Below are 21,252 nucleotides of genomic sequence, written 5' to 3'. Positions count from 1 at the left end.
ACAATTAAACAATAATAATAATATAATAACAGATTAATATAGTATATATGTACATATGTATAAATAAGGTAAAAGAATTCATCATACAACTAAGCAATCAATGTAAACCATGATCAGGGGATTAGCTAGTCAGGACGGCCGAGTTGTGGTAGGATGAACACTCATAAGGCCCACTGTACCATGTAGTAGCATAGTCTTAGGTATGAAGACCATAGTGGCAGAGAGAAGCATACTATCATATCCCCGTTAGGAATAAGAATATTATTGTTATCTCGCTCTTACTTATAAGCTAGCATTAAGAGATAAGAATGTATACCTAGCTCACTCAAAAACGCATACACACTTCAGAGAGCATAAGAAAAGAGGAATACGCGAGACGCGGCATTCGGTGGCGTGTGCTTAAAGAGACTAGTTGAATAAAGGCTTTGTGAAATTATTGAGTGCATATATTCATTTTTCGGCGTCCACAAGTAGTACTTCGTTTGTCTGTCTCGTTTCCTGCCCAATCAGAATCAGCATATCCAATAAGAATATTACTTTTTTTTTTTTTTTTATTAATTTATTTATTAAGGCACACGGGGAAGTCTTGAAGCCCCTTTGTGTCCTTCTTATCTATTAATTCAGCCCATTTGGGCTCGCCGGCTAACTATAGTTAGCTTTTTCAAATTTACAGTAGTTTCTACAATTACATAACAATCACATATAACAAATAGGATTTAAGATAAGCGTCTGCTTCTGCGGACCCTTGTCAAAGGAGATCGGGTAATGAGATCCCTCGGTTGCCTTCTATTGAGCCTCCTTGGTGGGCGAGATCTGTTTAGAGCGCTGGCTAGCCGATTTCTGTGGCGCTCCAGCCTGTCATGGTATCTGCTCGAGTGCTTGTTTATTTCGTCAAATACCGTTGCTAGTTTCAGGTCTCTGTGCAAAGTGGTGTTTCGAACAAACCACTCGCATCCGGTGATGAGTCTTGCTACCTTATTTTGAATAGCCTGGATTCTTTTGATTTGGCTGTCGCATGCCAAGCCCCAGATCTGGCACCCATACTTCCAGTTTGGTGCTAAGATCTGTTTGTAAATTGTCAGCTTGTTGGATAGCGACAATTTACTGCGCGAACAAAGTAGCCAGTAGTGCTTCGCCACCTTAGCACTTAGGCGCGTTCTGATGTCGGTCACATGCTTGGAAAATGTGAGTCTTCGATCCAGAAGCACTCCAAGGTACTTTGCTGCGTTAGGCTGTGGTACGGGGGCTTCCTCGATGTAGACGGGCGGTGGCGTTCTCCGCTTTAAAGTAAAGCAGACGTTGTTGGATTTAGTGCTATTGATGCCAATGTTCCAACGTCTTGCCCATTCCGAGAACCGGTATGCAAAGTCCTGGATACCATCGGCTGCGTCGTGCTCGCATCGGGACCTGTAGGTGACGCACACGTCATCGGCAAATGTGGCCAGCATAGATTTCCTGTAAAGGCTTACATCCGGCTGCGGCATGTCGTAGCTATACAGGCAGTAGAGGAGGGGGCCGAGGACACTACCTTGTGGAAAACCAGCTGCCACGTTGTGCTCGGTGGAATTGCTGAATGAAAGCGCACAGCGAACCTCCTTCCTTCCAGGTACGATTTTAGCAACCCAAAATATGGAGCATATGACTATCTGCTTGATAGAATATTACTAAACTGTACTTTTTTCTCATATTTCAATCTCAAATCAACAGTTCATTTTAAATACCTTAAAACTCTTTTAAGACATAGCCATAATTCCTTATTGTTGTTTCTCGAATATCGACTTAAAATACTTATTAATGTACTTAAGTCTGGGCGTGTACATAACATGATGTACATCAAATAACCAATCAAGTTTCCACATGGTGCCTCACCTGGTTCTACAGATTGTAGAGCCTTTGCTTGGAAGAGGTGTACTAACTGCATTTCAGTCTTCCATATTAAACATAGACATATCTGGCTTTTATTTCTATCAATTTTAACTCCGATAAAATATCGAACATCATTCAAATCAGTAATTTTAAATTCATTTAGAAGGTATGACTTAAGTTTAGACATTTCTGATTTACTAGTGGTAATTATTACATCGTCCACATATAATAAAATATAGATATTATTTAAGAAATTTCCTTTATTTAAAATATATATATAACGATCAAGTTTTAGATTTTCAAATCCAACGTGTTTTAGCACATTTTCAAAAACTTCAAGCCAGCATCTTGCAGCTTGTTTAAGGCCACAAATAGCAATAAATTATTGGGTATAACTTAGCGTCAATACATTGTGACACTTTGTCATAATAAATATAAATATACAAATGTACAAAAAGACCACCAAAAACTACGTAAGCACTCCAGCGCCCCAGTAATACGATCTAACGCTTATACATAAGCCGATCGCGGAGCGTGGGAATGCTGAGCATGCACTTTGCAGCTCAAGTGGTCAATGCCTTCTGCATACATATGTATATGTATAAATGTAAGTAAGAATACATAGATATAAGCAATGTATGTACGGGTTAGCTGAACCCAACTTCAGCACACTTTGATTATTCAAATAAAGAACCTCGAACAGAGCAGAAGCTAAGCTCTTCTTTTCTTAAACATCAAAATAGCACCCTTCACAATAGCACCCTTCACATGGCGACGATTGCAGGAGCGTCTTGAGGACATCGAAAGCAAGATTTCGCAAGGTGCGAAACAACGCAAACGGGCTGCATAAATAAATGCCAATGCCTCAATTTGCCTTAATTTTAATTTATAAACCCAAGCCGATGCGGGAAACCGCTGCTTGAAAAACACTAATATTTGTTAGGCTTTTTACTAACAATGCGGTTGGACAATTATTTTTTATATTGTAAACAAATATGTGAGCCAACCACATTTATGAACAACTAATATTTCCACGTCTCCGCCACTGAGTATATATAAATATTCAGCTGCAAAAATTTTTTTTAAATGACAGAATATAACAATTCTTATCTTCATTAAACGCAAACATTTTTTATTTTTGATTTTCTAGAAGAATAAATTAATATCATAATAATGAGAAAAAACTCATAAATAGACAATCTCATTTTTTTCTTCTCCTTCAAAAAAAAAAACGTTTCATTGAAAATAAACAAAAAAAAAATGGGATGGTTTAGCGATTCTAGTGAGGCAAAGGACAATACTGCCAACGTAGTTAATAACGTAAAAATTATAGATCACACAGACGATATAAATGCGTTGTGGATCTTATTGCTGATCATTACAATAGTACTACTTCTACAATTTCTGCTTACAATTTATTTTAAGCATAACAAGATCATCAAAAGACGTTATATGAATAGGGCAAATCGTTTAGACCAGATTTAAAAAAAAAATAATATGGATTAGAAGAAAGCTTAATAAAAACTTTTTTTTAACGACAAGAATGGAATGGAGCGAAATAGCGATACGAATAGACAAATTTCGCTTCAGGTTTGATAAGTTTTATAAATGTATCAATAGACCGCAGTAATAAAATCCGAAACTTTGAAAAATCATATAGAGATATTAGTAGGAGAATATAATAATATAGTTACATTAGTAATTAAATATGCAAATAGGCTCACATCTGAACATAATAACAAATGTTTAAGGGTTATAAAATCCCTAAACACAAGATTAAATAATATCAGAAAAAGAAGGCATATTCTGATAGATGTACCAGAAAGTCTAAGTCAATTGGTTGAATTCAACACAGACCAGTTCAAAGAACTAGACGAATCTGTTCAATCAAGCGGCGCTGAGTCCGATCGTGACATTGAAACGCTAGAAGGAAGCGACCGAATTGAATTTAAATCTGAACCAATAACCATTTCTGAAATGGCACAGACATTGATAGAATTTATCAGGCTAGCCACATCTCTGATACCAGAGTTTGATGGTAAACCAGAAAATCTACAAAGTTTTTTGGATGCTCTAGGTCTACTAGATAGCTTAAAGAGCACACATGAAACGACAGCAATAAGCCTAATAAAAACTAAACTTAAAGGCCATGTAAGAAACCTTATAAGTAATGAGCAGACGATTGCTGCAATCATTACCCAACTGTCAAGTGCAGTAAAAGGAGAATCGGTAGAGGTGATATCTGCCAAGCTTCTGAATATATAACAGAGAAATAAAACGGATAACCAATACACCCAAGAGGTGGAGAAACTGACAAAGCCCCTTGAAGGTGCCTATATCGGTGAAGGTCTCTGCCAATCCTTAGCAAATAAATACAGCACTACAACAGCTGTAAAAGCAATGACACAGAATTGCTCCATTGATAAGGTAAAACTTATCATGCAAGCAGGCACATTCACAAACATGAATGATGCCATCTCCAAATTTGTAAACAGTTGCACAGAGATAACAGGTCAAACTAACACTGTACTCTATTATCGACGAGGTGCAAATAAATATAATAGAGGCCCGGGGTTATAATCGTGGAAAAAATAACTACCACAACAATTACAACCGAGGCAGCAATAGCAACAATAATAATAGCTATAATAACCGTGGAGGTAGGCGAGGCCAAAACCAAGGGAGAGGCCGCAGAAACTACAACCATGGTAATAATAATAATAGCAGTATGAGAATCGCGCAAAATACGTCGGAAAACTAACAGAACCCTTTAGGAAACAACCAATAAATGTAACAGTTCATTCCATCAATTATAGTCTTAATATATTCGTAACCTTCTATAATCATTCAACTGAAAATAAACTAACATTTCTCGTAGATACTGGTGCAGATATCTCACTTTTGAAAGTAAATTCTGATAACTTCATAATTCAAAATGAAAAAATAATAAACATCGAAGGCATAGGCCAAGGTGTGATAAAGTCTCAAGGAACAACCTCAATAGAACTCCAATCAACAAAATATATTATTCCACATGAATTCCATTTGGTAAACCCAAATCTTGCAATACCATGTGATGGAATAATAGGCATTGATTTTATAAGGAAATTCATTGTCAACTAGATTTCAAACCAAGTGAAGACTGGTTTATAATTAGACCCCAAAATTTAAATTATCCAATATATGTTCCGATAACATATAGCCCTGGCAACAATACAGTTCTTCACAAGTTATTCGGAAAATAGACATTAATGTTGTAAATGATTTCATATTTGTTCCTAATCAAGAAATACACAACGGGATTTATGTTGCAAATACAATAGCAGCATCCAAACATGTATACGTTCGACTTCTAAATACAACTAATTTCGACCAAGTGGTCAAAGTAAATAAAATACAATATACCGACACTGGAAATAGAAGCGAACAAATACTTTCAAAACTAAAGAAAAATTTTCCAGACCAATTTAAAAATCAATTAACAGAATTATGCACACAGTATAGTGATGTGTTCGGACTGGAAACCGAACCAATATCGACAAACAATTTTTATAAACAAACATTAAGACTTAAAGATGATGAACCCATTTATATAAAAAAAACTACAGAAGCCCGCATAGCCATATTGAGGAAATTCAAAAACAAGTAGGGAAATTAATAAGCGACAAAATCGTCGAACCGTCTGTATCTGAGTATAACAGCCCACTCTTGCTAGTTCCAAAAAAATCATTACCAAATTCACAAGAGAAAAAATGGCGATTAGTAGTTGACTATCGTCAAATAAACAAAAAACTTCTTTCTGACAAATTTCCACTCCCTAGAATTGATGACATTTTAGATCAACTAGGTCGAGCTAAATAATTTTCATGCCTTGACTTGATGTCAGGTTTCCACCAAATAGAACTTGAGGAAAACTCTAGGAATATAACATCCTTTTCAACGAGCAATGGCTCATATCGCTTCACGCGATTACCATTTGGTCTTAAAATACCACCAAATTCATTTCAGAGGATGATGACTATATCATTCTCGGGATTAGAACCCTCTCAGGCATTCATTTATATGGACGACTTAATGGTAATAGCACCGACAAAGGAGTATTGCCAGATGACAAGAAATTTGACGTCATCAGAAATTATCCTGTCCCTCATGATGCGGACAGTGCAAGACGATTTGTAGCATTCTGCAACTATTATCGTCGATTTATAAGGAACTTCGCCGACTATTCACGGCACATAACTAGATTATGTAAAAAGAATGTCCCTTTTGAATGGTCAAGCGAATGCCAGAACGCATTCGAATACCTTAAAGAAAATCGTATGCACCCCACACTATTACAATATCCTGATTTTCGCAAAGAATTTTGCATTATAACGGATGCTAGGAAACAAGCTTGCGGAGCGGTTCTAACTCAGAACCTTGACGGGATTCAGCTCCCAATAGATTATGCATCACGTTCATTTACAAAAGGAGAAAGCAATAAGAGTACAACGGAACAAGAACTAGCGGCAATTCATTAGGCAATTACCCATTTTAGACCATACATTTATGGCAAACATTTCACCATTAAAACGGACCACAGACCATTAACGTACCTATTTTCTATGACTAATCCCAGTTCTAAATTAACTCGCATGCGGCTAGAGCTTGAAGAATACGACTTCACAGTAGAATACCTAAGGGGGGAAGATAATTTTGTAGCAGACGCACTCTCACGTATAAATATAAAGGAACTCAAAGACATGCAACATAAAGTCCTGAAAGTCACTACCAGGCAACAAAGTAGACAAGAAAACTGTACAGGAACTATTGCCAAAATGTATCTAAGCCCAACGTACACAAAGTCATAACAAATGATGAAGTACGGAAAGTAGTGACCTTGCGAATAACTGAATCTATTTGTTTACTAAAACGAGGAAATAAAGTTATTGCAAGAATTGATGTTGACGATTTATATACCAATGGAATTTTTGATTTAGGTCAGTTCTTCCAAAGGCTTGAAATGCAAGCCGGTATACTAAAAATCAGCCAACTCAAATTGGCACCGAGTGAAAAAATCTTTGAAACCATTTCAATAGATAATTTCAAAAATATGGGCAATATAAAATTGAAATCATTAAGAGTAGCGCTACTCCAGCCGGTGACCATTATAAAAACTGAAAAAGAGATTCATTCGATACTGTCTACATATCATGACGATCCAATTCAAGGAGGTCATACAGGCATTACAAGAACGCTAGCGAAAATAAAAAGACACTATTATTGGAAAAATATGACTCGTCATATAAAAGAGTACATAAGTAGATGTCATAAATGCCAAATGTCAAAAACAACGACACATACAAAGACCCCAATGACTCACACAGAAACCCCAACAAATGCTTTTGATATAGTGATAGTGGACACAGTTGGTCCACTACCGAAATCAGAATATGGCAACGAATACATCGTCACACTAATATGTGATTTGACGAAGTATCTAGTAACCATACCTGTTGCGAATAAGAGCGCAAACACTGTCGCAAAAGCTATATTCGAAAATTTTATACTAAAGTACGGTCCAATGAAGACGTTCATTTCGGACATGGGTACCGAGTATAAAAACAATGTAATTCAAGATATGTGTAAATATATGAAGATTGAAAATCTTACTTCCACTGCATATCACCACCAGACTTTAGGGACAAAAGTCTTCGACTAGCTCTTGTCGAACGCGGTTGTAAAAATTGAACGCTGCGATCGTTATCTTCTGTTCTCTCTGAGAACATTTTGGTGTACATTAGATATTTTCTGTTTTCTTCTTTAATTGTGATATTCGCAAAGGACTACAATCAAACGTTCAAGTGATGCAATTGGTGATGCTGAAGCATCTGCCGTTGAAAAAATGCGTACTAAAAGGAATAAACCACTAGTGGAGCGCCAGAACGAACGGGGCTCCAAGCAATTTACAAATTATTTTCGTCCACTACAAACTTTAGACGATGATAATGATGATAAACCTATTGAAACGGACACACTTGATGAAATAATAATCAAACCACCTCCTATAACATTAATTAAACAAAATACAAAATTTGTACACGAGCTAATGGCTAAAATTAAAACTGATGATTACTTTATTAAAACCATCTCAATTGGAATTAAAATATTTTTACCAAATATGGACTGTTTCAATGCAGCTTGTAACCAACTCAAGGAACATAACTGTGAGTTCTACACGTATGATACTAGATCAAACAAGCCATACAAAGCCATTTTATCCGGGCTGGATAAACTACCAATTGAAACTGTCAAATCCATGCTACAAAACCTAGGATTACAATGCACCGAAGTCAAAATTGTGGAAAAGAAAACTAAGTCTGATCATGAATTATTACTGTACATTGTTTATTTCGTAAACAAAAGTATCACAGTAAAGGAACTGCGCAAAAACTTTATGTATGTCAACCACACTAAAGTACGCTGGGAGTATAAAGTGAAATTGCAGAATAAAATTACTCAATGCTACAATTGCCAACTATTTGGACATGGATCAAATAATTGTTCAGTTAAAACATCATGTGCCCATTGTGCTGGATCACACCAGACTGCCGTATGTATGGACGTAAACAACAAAAAATGCGCTAACTGTAAAGGCGACCATCCATCGACAGAACTGACATGCCCATGCCGAATTTCTTATCTCAATTTACTTTCCAAACGCTCATCACAACGCATTGGAAGAAATAACTTGGAAGCTCATGGAATGAGGAATTCTAAGCAACACATCGCTCCATCTGCTCTCTTTGGAAATCAACCCCAGATCTCATTGCCTACTCAAACTAAGAGAGTGCAACAACTCAACTTTGGTAGCTATAGTAATGCACTCACCAATATTCATACTTTGCCTAATCCCAAAGCAAATATCACAAATGAAACTAATCTCTTTTCATGTGAAGAGATAAATTCTCTTTTGTCTGAATTAATAACAAGACTTAATGAATGCTCCAATAAGGGAGAGCAATTTCAAGTAATTTCTCAGTTAGCGATTAAGTATGTTTACACAAACAAATAATTTTATTGATAATTTGAATATTATGGCATGGAATGCTCGTGCCGTTAGAAACAAACGTATAGAACTGATCAAGTTCTTAGAAAATAATCACATTCACATAGCACTTATAAATGAAACGTGGCTGACTCATAGTGACCGTTTTAATATACCCGAATACACTATATACAGAAATGACAGGAAGGAAAGTAGGGGAGGCGGCGTTGCCATTGCAGTTAGTAACACATTGATACATGAACAAATACCCTGCATTAAAAGTCATGTTATTGAAAATGTAGGTATACAAATCAACACTGACTCTAATTCCAGTCTAAAAATTTACTCTATTTACTTTGCTGGAAATACTTCAAAATGTATTCCTAGTTCATGTGATTTATCTTGGGACCATAATCATTTAAAAAGTTTGTATAGATCTGATCTCCTTAAGATCTCACAAATAAATGGAAATTTTCTAATTTGCGGGGACTTCAACTCGCGCCACAGAGCATGGAAGTGTACCCGAGCCAATGGTTGGGGCAAAATTCTCAATGAACTTTCAGATCTGGGAAAATTCAGTATTTTGTACCCTACGCAACCCACATATATTCCGCATAACCATAAAGCAAAAGCATCAACATTGGACCTATGCCTCACTAATATCCCTAACCAGCTGGCTAATCCAGCAGTAATGCAAGAGCTTTCCTCTGATCACCTACCAGTGGTTATTAAATACTCTACAAATTTTATGCGCAATGTAAAAACATATCCGATTTTGGGAAGGGCAAATTGGGCGCTTTTTAAGAGAATTATAAATGAAAGGCTGATGGTTGAAGAGGTGGTTGTCAACTGCTCACAGATATCGACTTTGGATATTGATAATTTAATCGGCTCTTTCACTAGAGTAATCAATTATGCCTTTCTTAAAGCAGTCCCTCATAAACCTATACATCACTCCAAGCTTACACTCCCTGTACATATAACTGAATTATTTAAAACAAGAAATATTATCCAAAGACAATGGTTTAGGTCACGTCATCCATTATTAAAATCAAGATGTGATCATTTAAATTACATCATACGAAAAGAGCTTTTCATTTATAATAATGCAAAATGGAACAATAAACTTCAAAAGCTGGATAAATGCAGCAAACCCTTTTGGAATATAACCAAAGCAATTAAAAAAAGAAAACAAATTGTTCCGTGTCTAAGTAAAGCTGATGAAATATACGCTTCTGGAAAAGAAAAAGCGAATATTCTTGCTGATGTCTTTCAACTGAAGCATAATCTGACACATTCATATTCAAACCAAAATACAATTGACCAAGTCAAAATATCTTTACAATCTATAGCTGAAACCCCAAACAACATCGCAGAAATTTGTAGAGTCACTTATCCAGAGGTTTTTTCAATTGTAAAAGCTCTCCATACTAGAAAATCTCCTGGAATTGATGGAATACCTAATATATCCTTGAAAAACCTTCCTACAAGCGCCATTAATCATATTGTTAACATTGCCAATCACTGTCTTCAGGCAGGCTATTTCCCACGGGATTGGAAGATAGCAAAAATAGTTCCAATTCTCAAACCAGGAAAACCTCCTGATAACCCTGAAAGCTACCGACCAATAAGCCTATTAAGCGGTTTGTCCAAGATTCTGGAAAAATTAATTAAATTGAGATTGGTGAAATTTTTGGACATACACAACACACTACCAACGGTACAGTATGGTTTTAGAAATGGTCAAAATACCATACTGCCGACCTTAAAACTAAGAAATTATATTAAAGAAAGTATCCAATCCAAACAATCTGTAGGGCTGGTTACACTTGATATTGAGGCTGCATTTGATACTGTATGGCATGACGGACTGTTGCACAAACTAAAGATGATTGGAACTCCCATATACCTCATTAAAATAGTTCAAAATTTTTTGACACATCGATACTTTAGCGTTAATTTGGACAGTAGTCAATCTGCTAGACGAATTTTAAATGCAGGTGTGCCACAGGGTTCTGTCTTAGGACCTACATTGTTTAATATTTTTACACACGATATTCCACAAGCTACAAACTGTGTACTTTCACTGTTTGCTGACGACGCCGCTGTCTACAGTGCTGGTTTCTCGTACAGCGAGATAAATCAATCCATGCAGAGTTACTTAAATGAATTAGACATATATTACAAAAAATGGAAAATTAAAATTAACCCTAATAAAACGAATGCTATATTTTTTACAAAAAGAAGGAAACCTCGTTATCTTCCTGATAGACAGTTGCGAATACTAGACTCTCCAATACAATGGGTTGACAACATTCGATATTTGGGTATAATTTTTGATAAAAAACTAACATTTAAATACCACATCAACAACACAATTATGAAAGTTAATAAAATTATTTGCACACTGTACCCTCTAATAAATCGTAAATCTAAATTATCAATATCCAATAAGATCATAATTTTTAAAACAATTTTTAATCCAATATTAATGTATGGGTCACCTGTTTGGGGTAGATGTGCTCAAACTCATATCAAAAAACTTCAAATATGCCAAAACAAGCTGTTAAAATTAATAATGAACTTACCTTATTACACAAACACTAAGTACCTACATATAAAAGTAGGTGTACAAAAAGTTCAACAAAAAATACAATATTAACAATCTTTTGTTTCAAGTCTTAGTTTTTTAAGTTAGTTGTAAGTCAATTAAGGTTTTTCTTCTCCCTTGTTTTCCTTAATAAATAATAAATATTGTTATACAAAAAACTAAAAACAGGTCAACTAGACATAATTAATAAATATTTCAGATGAAAGCCTTAGCTAAACACTGTAAATACCTAATTATACCATTAGCTTTAATGAAATGTACATATATATATAAGGGATAAAGCACAAATAAATTAATTAATTAATTAACTTTAGGGACAATCGAACGAAGTCATAGAACATTCAATGAATACATTCGTTCATACATCTCTGCAGATAAAAGTACATAAGGATAGACTAAAAATATATAATCAATGAAACGTTTCATTTCACTTAAGAAAAGGTCTGATCAACCTCAAAACAAAACAAAAAAAAAACCACAAAAAAAAAATTAATTATTTTTCCTTCTAAGAAGGTTAAACATAAATCCAAAAATATCGTAATTCAACAAAAATTTTTTGTATTATTCTGTCATTATACAAAAATGCTTTGAGACAAAACATTGCTAATAATTAATAAGAAAAATCAATATCAAAAAAGTTTTCCTTTCTAAACACAATATTAATATTGAGAACTCAATGACTACATATATAACGTCATTTCTTTAAAAAGGGAGGTGTAGCATATGGGACTAATCTACCCTAACAATACAATAAATGATTGGGTATAACTTAGCGTCAATACATTGTGACACTTTGTCATAATAAATATAAATATACAAATATACAAAAAGACCACCAAAAACTACGTAAGCACTCCAGCGCCCCAGTAATACGATCTTTCATCTTTTAGTGTTCCATTTAAAAATTTTTCACATCCATATGATGGACTTGTAAATTGTATTGGTTTGAAAGAGCCAACCAAACCCGAAAACTGGAAATTCGTGCAACTGGTGCAAATGTCTCATCATAATCAGTCATATATTCTTGTGTAAAACCTCGTGCTACTAACCTTGCTTTATACTTTATTAAAATATATAATACTAAAAACCCATTTATAATCTACTATGTTTTTATTATTAGGCTTCTGTACCAAACTCCATGTTTAATTTTCTGAATGTGAACCAAGTTCATTTTGTATGGCTTTTTCCCAAAAAGATCTGTCATCACGAAATTCAATTTTATCAAATGTATTGGGAATATCATTTAAACAGACTTGGGTATTCATTAGACATTTTTCTAAAAATCTATACGATACTTTAGGTTTATCTTTATTTCTTTCACTGCCTCTGATTTCTTGCTCACTTTTGTTATCATTTATTTAATCACCAGTTTCTATAACTGGATCGGCATTCTTTGGGCATGTGGAATTTTCACTATGTTGTACATTTATTCTTGAATCAACAGATTCATCATTTTCCACCATTGGTAAATCTGACTCTAGATTTTCTTCATTTGAAGAATCATCAACACTTTCAAGTTGAACCTTCGAGTCTTCTTCATGTACCAACATTGACTTTAAAATTTGTATTTCATCCACCACAACATCCGTAGCTCATCCCATTCTCGTTTTCTCATTTCACAATTTGTACCCATTTGTTTCGTAACCGACAAGTATTGTTTTAATTGACTTGTCTTCAAACTTTCTTTTCTGCACTTTATTAAGTGCATATACTGTTGAACCAAATATCTTAGGATATTTAAGGATTGTCTTATTATTATGCTACATTTCATACGCTCTACTTGGGACCCGTTAATTAGGTATGTTCCTGTTAAAACAGCTTCACGCCAAAAACATTTATTAAGCTTAGAGCTATTAATCATCGATCGAGCCTTTTCTGTGATTGTTATAATCATCCGCTCTGAGGCGTCATTCAATTGTGGGGTATGAGGAATCGTTAAATGATAGCTGATGCCGTTTTCCACACAGATATCACGCATTTCACTTGAAAGAAACTCCCTACCATTATCGATATAAAGGTTAACTAATTTTAAATTGAAACGAGCCTCACTCTTGGCGATAAAATCTTAAAATACAGAGAACACATCTGATTTATATGTTATTATAGATGTCACACAGTAATGTGTGTATACATCAATAAAAACAACGTAATAGTTTTTATTATTAATAGTAGAGGGTGTGATTGGCCCACAGACATCTGAATATTTTCTTTGGATATTTTCTTTGTTTTTAAATTTATTAAATTTTAATCTAGATTGCTTGCCGTTTATACAAGCGTCGCATAGATCTTTACTTCTATGTCTTTTAATATATTTATATCTTCAAAAAGTTCATTTTGTTTTATCTATAAGAATTTGCCTGCACTTACATGACCCAATCTTCCATGCCACAAGCGATACTCAGCATTATTTCTAATTTTTTATGTATATACTTTACTATTTATAGTAAATATTATTATTGGTACATTGTACTCACATGTTCCATCAAACGCTAGATTACCATCCATAGTTACTCTGCTGCCATCAGGGTTAAACTCAACCGTCATTCCAGCATCTTGCATCTTCTTGACTGATAATATATTATGTGGAATTTCTTTACAGTACAGCACATTCTTCAGCGTTATTCAGTAAGGTTAACCACTCCTTTGGCAGTTGCATGTATGCACTCCCCACGCTTTGCAATTTCGATGGCAATATGAATTTGCAAATCTGAGATGATCTTATGCACCAGAGTCCAGTATGAATTTAATGAGGCCCATAATTTTATTTATGTTTTCTGTTCTAATCATGAACGCAAAGCCTCGTTCAGAATTAGTTGTTGCAATTGGAGCCTGCTTCTCTTGTCCACTATTTTTACTAGCAACATTCTGATTTCTGTCTGTCGTTTCAACAAGAAGCAATCTCTCTTAAAATGTCCTAGTTTTCCACAATGAATACATTTCGTCTTCGATTTTAATTTTTTCTTAAATGATTTTTGTTTTACTGCTTTGTTTTTGTATTTAGTTTCTTTATTGCCAATCGCGTGAAGAACTTTTGCGCCTGTGTCCTTGCTTGTATTTTTTAATTTAATCTCTTGGTCAAGTAGTGGAGTTTTTACAAATGCTAAAGTTAGATTTGCTTCAGAAAGTGTCTCTATTGCAGTTACGACCCCATCGTAGCATGTTGGAAGAGTTAGAAGCAAGTGTGAAATTTGGTCCATTTCATCTATCTTTGCACCTGACGCAATGAGCTCTGTTATTAAGATATGAAACAAATAGAAATGATTTTGTAGCGAAGTATCCCCATTTAACTTTAACATCAATAGTTGTTTACTTAATGAGAGCTGTGAAGCTAAACTTTTTCTTTCGTAGATTTCGTCTAACTTAGCAAAAATCTCCTGGTGTGCTTGCATTATTTGCATGAAACAAAAACGAGTCACTCAGGTATTCAACAATTTTGCTTTTTGCTTGTATTTGTGCCTTTTTAATTTCAACAGTCACTATATATTTTTTCTTCATCTACTACACTCAATAAATCATTTTCTTCTAGAAGCACTCTCACTCTAACTTCCAAATAGAATATTTTTCCCCATCAAATGGTTTAATATTTCTATTTCCTGCTTTGGACTTGTCTTCTTAGAAATGCTAATGGTGACGATAGAACAAGAAGAGATAAAGAAAGAAAAAAGCGTTACCGACGGCATGTACGGTTCGCCGCGGCGTCGTGGTTTTCGCGGGAAAAAGAAACGCTTCTGTGTATGCGACGAAATTGTGATATTATGATAAACGTTTATAAAGAGTACAAATTAAATTGCCTTACAACTATATGTAAGTTAACACGAGCAAGTCAGAGGGGTGCAACGACCCGCCGAAATGCCATCCAAGACCGAATATGCCAACAATAACATCGACGACGCTGCGCCAGCCCAGTAACGCCTTAATAAATTTGATTTGTATCTAGTTCGTAACAGACCAATATCCAGAGCAATTGGCTCTAATAAAAGAACCATTTAATAATACAAACGTATTCGGTTTAATTGACGCCCACCGCGCTTAAGTGTCGTAATAACGTAAAATCCGTAATAAAAAGATCTAGAAATCAAGGTCTCGTAATCGGGTTTTCTTTGAAAACACTTCGGACTCGCGTGCTGCACTACAACAGTGAACAGCAACACAAAAACAAAACAACGCTGCACAAGCAACAGTGAAAACCGCTGCATATCAACATTAAACAGCTAAATCAACGACAGCCAGAGGAAAAACGGATCAACCAGCTACCGTCTTCGCTGCATTTTAATATACCAATATACCAATATAACATGTAAGTGAGATCTTTATTTTCAATTTACCTCTTTTAAACGTCAACCAGACATGTGTGCCATTTTCTGAAAAAATACACATAATAAATATCGAAATAAATCAAATAAAAAGGAGTGATTACAACTAAAAGTTCAAGTATAGCGATTTTCATTAACAAATTGTGAAATTCATTGAAAAATGAAGAAGGAAAATTAAGATCTTTCCTAAAACGTAATTCTTTCTCATACAAATAATAAAAAAAATCACAAATGTATCATTGTCCGATGTATGGAAACAGTAACGAAAACAACGACAGTGACGAGGACTTAATACAGAGCTATAAAGACATAAGAAATAAAAACCAACAAGGGGGTACATTGGCGGTACTGAGACCGACGAAGATATAGAATTAAAAAACTTAATAGACGGCTTTACAGACAAAGTAAAAATGGTTAACGATCAAGAATTTCAAAATCAACATTAGGACCTTCAACAAGAGACAACACAGACACAAGAACAAGCGAAAACCTCAGTAATAAAGATGTAATTAGACTCATGGAAGCGGCCGTAAATGGCGCATTAGAGCATCAACAAAAAATATTCTCAGACAAGCTTAAAGAGGTTGAGAATAGGCAGAGAATAAATGTGGGTGGACCCATAGTGGTATACGAGCAAATACCACATAACTAGCTATCCCTTGTAATGAACCACTACAGTTGGTAAAGTCCATACCAAGTTTTGACGGAAAACAAGATGAGTATGTGGCATGGCGAACCGCAGAATCCTTTTACTTAAGAGACTAACAATAAGTTTTTAAATCTTATTCTAAACTAACTAAATATCATTTTATGAAATGATTCGTGCTGTGTGGCCTAACAAATTTAACGCTGGGCTGGTTGGTCGTTCCGGTGCAGTCGGCTTTGGCTGGATACTCACTTATTCGAGTTTCTTGCAAGAGGATTTGGATGTGAGGCTAGTTTTTCATTGTATTTTACTTTCTTCTCTGCTATTGTCTCAATGACAAGTTTTATTTGTAAGTCTCTGTGTATATTCTCGTTCCGAAGATACCATGGAGCTCCAGAATCCTAGCTCCAGCTTCTCAGAATCCTAGACTGTGTTCGCTGTACTATGTCCATGTTGCTTCTCGATGCGTTGGCCCATAGCTCGGAGCCATAGGTCCATATGGGTTTTAAAACGGAGTTATATAAGAGGACTTTGTACTCCAAGCGTAGGGGAGAGCGAACGTTTATAAGCCAGTGTAGATCCCTTGCTTTTAGTCTGAGGTGCGTCGTCTTGGCCTCTATGTGTTTCCGCCAGGTGAGCCGCTTGTCCAGATGAATACCTAAGTATGTTACGTTACCGACTTGTGGGATGCGCGTGTGGTTCATTACCAAGGGACGGCAGGTTTGTTTGTTTAGGGTAAATGTTACCTGTTTGCACTTTCCTTCGTTTAATCGTTGCATCGTAGATTTTACTGGGCATCTGGATCGACTTAGTACTGCAGTGTCATCAGCGAATGTGGATATCGTTAGCTGGTAGTTTGTTGGGATGTCCTCCGTGTATAGGGTGTATAGAATTGGGCCCAGAACACTTCCTTGAGTCACTCCGGCTTCAATAGTACAATCGCTTGAAGTGCTTGAAATGCATCTGACCGCGAACACTCTTTTATATAGGTAAGACTTTAGAAGCTTATGTAAGTTAACCCAAGCAGTTACTCACGGAGTAAAAGAAATGCAAGCCATATCCGGTGGCCTGCACGCGCGGTCAGGAAAATGCTGGCCGTGCAATCCAGGGCCAATGGCCCGGAGCCCATCTGGAGCACTCGCGGAGCGAGTGATCGGACCGGACGAAGAACTGCTGACCTGGCTCTTTGGCGGCAGCGCTGCAGCGGGCCGGAGCCCTCAAGCTGCAGCTAGATCGTAATTTAGTTCAGTAATAATTTGTACTCCAGAGCATAAGCTCCGAATTAACATATTCCAGAAATTACCCTCACCCTAACGGGTGTGTGGAAATAAAGGATTAATAATAAATAATCTTTTAAATTTGTCACCCAACGTAGTCGACTCAAGCGATACAGGTGCAATAAAAATTGTAAGTGAAAACGAAGTCTCATGCGATAAAAAAAACGGCGCGGTGCAACATTAAGTGTAACACCAAAATTAAAAGACATAAAAAATACAAAAAACTGCAACGGGAGCCATAGGAATTCCCCGAGCCCCTTCAAAAAGAACTCTAAAAAGGGAACTACAAGGATTCCCTTCACCCCCCAAACCAGCGGCAATAGCAGCAGCGACAGCAGCGAAGACGACAGCAGCGACAGAGGCAGCGGCAGTACAGAAAAATATACAGTAAATACAGAAAAATATATCTAAGAAATAAATAAAATAAATACAGCAAATGAAAATTATTCAAAAAATTTTATTGAATTTTTTATAAATGCCAAACTATTTGATACCAAATTCTTGTTGCGAAGTGTTCGCGAATAAAATTTTTATCTCAGGAATAAATAAAAATAAACACATAAAAATAAAAAGAGACCAAAAAGCTTTTATTGAATGCAAATTTAATTTAATATTAAGTCCTTGTTGTGAATAACCATAATATAATTATATATATATATAATAACCAAATAATAATCTACTGACTCTTGATTGAATTTGGTAGCACCAATTTTTTTTTTTTAACTGACTTATGTACAGAAACACCGGGAACATCTCCTCAGACGAAGAAGTCTTAGAACTCGCCCATAAAAGGGTGACAGAAAAATATCAGTTCGAAAATTAAAAAATAAAAATACAAAAATCCAAACATTAAAGGAAATTGAATTTAAACCAGAGATTGAATGCAACTAACCCCTTGATAAGGTCAAATCTGTCCCAGAATTCAATGGGAAGCAAGAAGATTTCGTCTCTTGGAGACAAGCCGCTACTGCGGCAAACAAAATTTTCCAGTTGTACGAGGGTAGCAACCGGCACTATCAGGCCGTAGGAATTTTAAAAAATAAAATAAGTGGCCCAGCGGTTGCTGTTTTGGCCTTCAGTACGGTATTTAATTTCCATGCCATTCTGGCCCGTTCAGATTTTACATATGCCGACAAAATGCCGATACATGTAATAAAACAGGAACTAAGTCTGTCAAGACAGTGCGATTTACTACTTCTCAAATATTATGATGAAATAGAGCGGAAGCTAACGCTTCTTACAAACAAAACAATCATGACTCATGACGCAGCCACAGCGTCCGTCTTGAATGAGCAGCACAGAAATTACGCTTTACACGCGTTTATATCTGGCCTAAAAAATCATTGAAAATAGCAGTTTTTCCGGCACAACAACCAGCCCCCATTTGTGAATAATCAAAGTCGTTCCTTTAAACAAAGGTCACACAACAGTGCAAAGTATGGCCAAGACCAACCGGCACCAGAGCCAATGGAGGTCGACACCTCCTCCCGGTTCAAACAAACACAACATGGCAAAAAGGGCAGTCGGCACGGTCTCGACAAAAAATCAACTTCATGCCGGAAGAAAACACCCATGAACAAGATTACGACTCCGTTGCCCAAGCCAGCGCCATAGAAATATAGGATGAACTGGATGAAGATGACTACTGGAATTTTTTAGAGTAAAGTCCCTGCTCCCCTACATAACTCGTACGGTGGCCGTAAAACTTTTACTCGATACAGACACCTCTATAAACTATATTACTCCACTCCCGGGGCGGAAAGGCATCGTGGCAGCGGATAAACCCTTTACTGTGAAATCAACACATGGATGTACCATACATGGATGTTTCGGCTAAAAAACCTTAAAGACTTTGACAGCATTATCGGCCTCGACTTGCTTAAACAAGTGAATGCGAAGCTCGATTTTACCGGAAATGTTTACTAGAGCAGAAAACGTCAACTTCATTAAAATTGACGATGAAGACGTCCCTCCTGCAATTAAAAACACATTCGATAAAATGATCGTAAAAAATCATAAAGCCTTCGCTGATGCAGACTGCTGAAGCACTGCCATTTAACATAAACACTATCGCCACCATTAAGACAGACGGGGAGCCGGTATACTCTAAGTCAGACCCGCACCCCATGGGGTGTCAATGCAGAGGTTAAACAACTTCTAAAGGACGGCCATCCAAATTTCCTTACAACAATCCGACCTGGGTTGTAGATAAAAAGGGAACAGACCAAAATGGGGTAAAAAAGAAACGGCTAGGTATCGATTTTAGGAAACTAAATCAGAGAACAGTCGACGATACCCTATCCCAACAATCTCGACAATACTGTCGAATATGGGGGAGTCCAAATGTTTTACAACTCTCGACCATAAGTCAGGCTTTCATCAGATAGAGCTGGCGGAAAAGGATAGAGAAAAGACAGCATTTTCAATAAATAACGGCAAATACGAATTCTGTAGATTGCCATTTGGGCTTAAGAATGCCCCAAGCATTTCGGCCATCGACGATGTCCTAAGAGAAGGAATTTCAAAGATATGCTACGTGTATGTCGATGACGTTATAATATTCTCTAAAACAAAAGAAGATCGCGTTAAAGACGTGGAGTGGGTTTTAACCCAAGAAAAATCAAAGTTATTCAAAAAGAGCGTTGAATACTTGGGGTTCATCGTGTAGGAAGGGGGTCTGCGAACTTCACCTGAAAAGGTCAAGGCCATAAAGCAATTCCCCCTACCTAAAACGCTTTACGAACTCAGATCATTTCAGGGTTTATCAAGCTACTATAGGTGCTTCATAAAGGACTTTGCAACAATTGCAAGGCCTTAAACAGGTATCCTTAAAAGAGAAAATGGAAAAGGAAGTAAATATCAGTCGAGAAAAATCGATATTGACATGACCAAGGAGCAAAAAGAAACGTTTGACAAGTTGAGAGAAATCTTGGCATCAGAAGACTTTTTGCATTCATACCCAGACTTTAAGAAACCATTCGATTTAACAACGGATGCTTCTGGTTTTGGTCTAGGGGCGTTACTATCTCAGGGTGGCCGCCCCTAATAATGAAAAAAATTATGCAACCAACGAGCGAAAGCTCCTCGCTCTAGTTTGGGCTCTGAAAAATCTCCAAAACTACTTATAAACTTCATCGATCACCAACCACTTAGCTTTGCCGTCTCGGATAAAAAACCTAACGCGAAACTAAAGCGCTGGGAGGGAATAATCGATGATCACGGTGGCAAATTGGTCTACAAGCCAGGAAAAGATAATCTTGTTGCAGACGCATTGTCTCGCCAGAACATAAATGTTCTAAAAGACGAACAAGAATCGGATGTAGCAACCATACATAGCGAACATACACCATTGCACACTGGTTTTTTATGTGTTTTTTTTGGCAGAAAGTCAAAAAAATTTTTTTACGGAATAAAAAAATTTATAGTTTCTTTATATTTAGGATAGTCTAATTAGATAAAAAAAAGTCGATTTTTACTTTTTTATGCAACAATGGCTTATTGTCCACCTCTCA

General features: G+C 36.2%; 1 protein-coding gene across 13 annotated transcripts in view; it reads right to left on the bottom strand.

Moving 5' to 3' along the window:
* The window catches only part of LOC116800539 (lachesin), a 371,289-nt gene that overhangs the window by 10,487 nt on the left and 339,550 nt on the right, over window positions 1-21,252 (bottom strand). For 2 of the 13 annotated variants that reach the window (XM_032716103.1, XM_032716098.1), the window contains one exon: window positions 15,830-15,865. The exons of the other annotated variants lie outside the window; for them this stretch is intronic. In XM_032716103.1, the coding sequence (XP_032571994.1) occupies window positions 15,830-15,865 (36 nt within the window). The remainder of the gene's footprint in view (window positions 1-15,829; window positions 15,866-21,252) is intronic. 13 annotated transcript variants of the gene reach the window in all.

This window comes from Drosophila sechellia, chromosome 2L (genome assembly GCF_004382195.2).
Source record: "Drosophila sechellia strain sech25 chromosome 2L, ASM438219v1, whole genome shotgun sequence".
NCBI classification, from domain to species: Eukaryota; Metazoa; Arthropoda; class Insecta; order Diptera; family Drosophilidae; genus Drosophila; species Drosophila sechellia.
The sequence above is the reverse complement of the archived record's forward strand: the minus strand, read 5'-3'. Positions and strand labels throughout refer to the sequence as shown.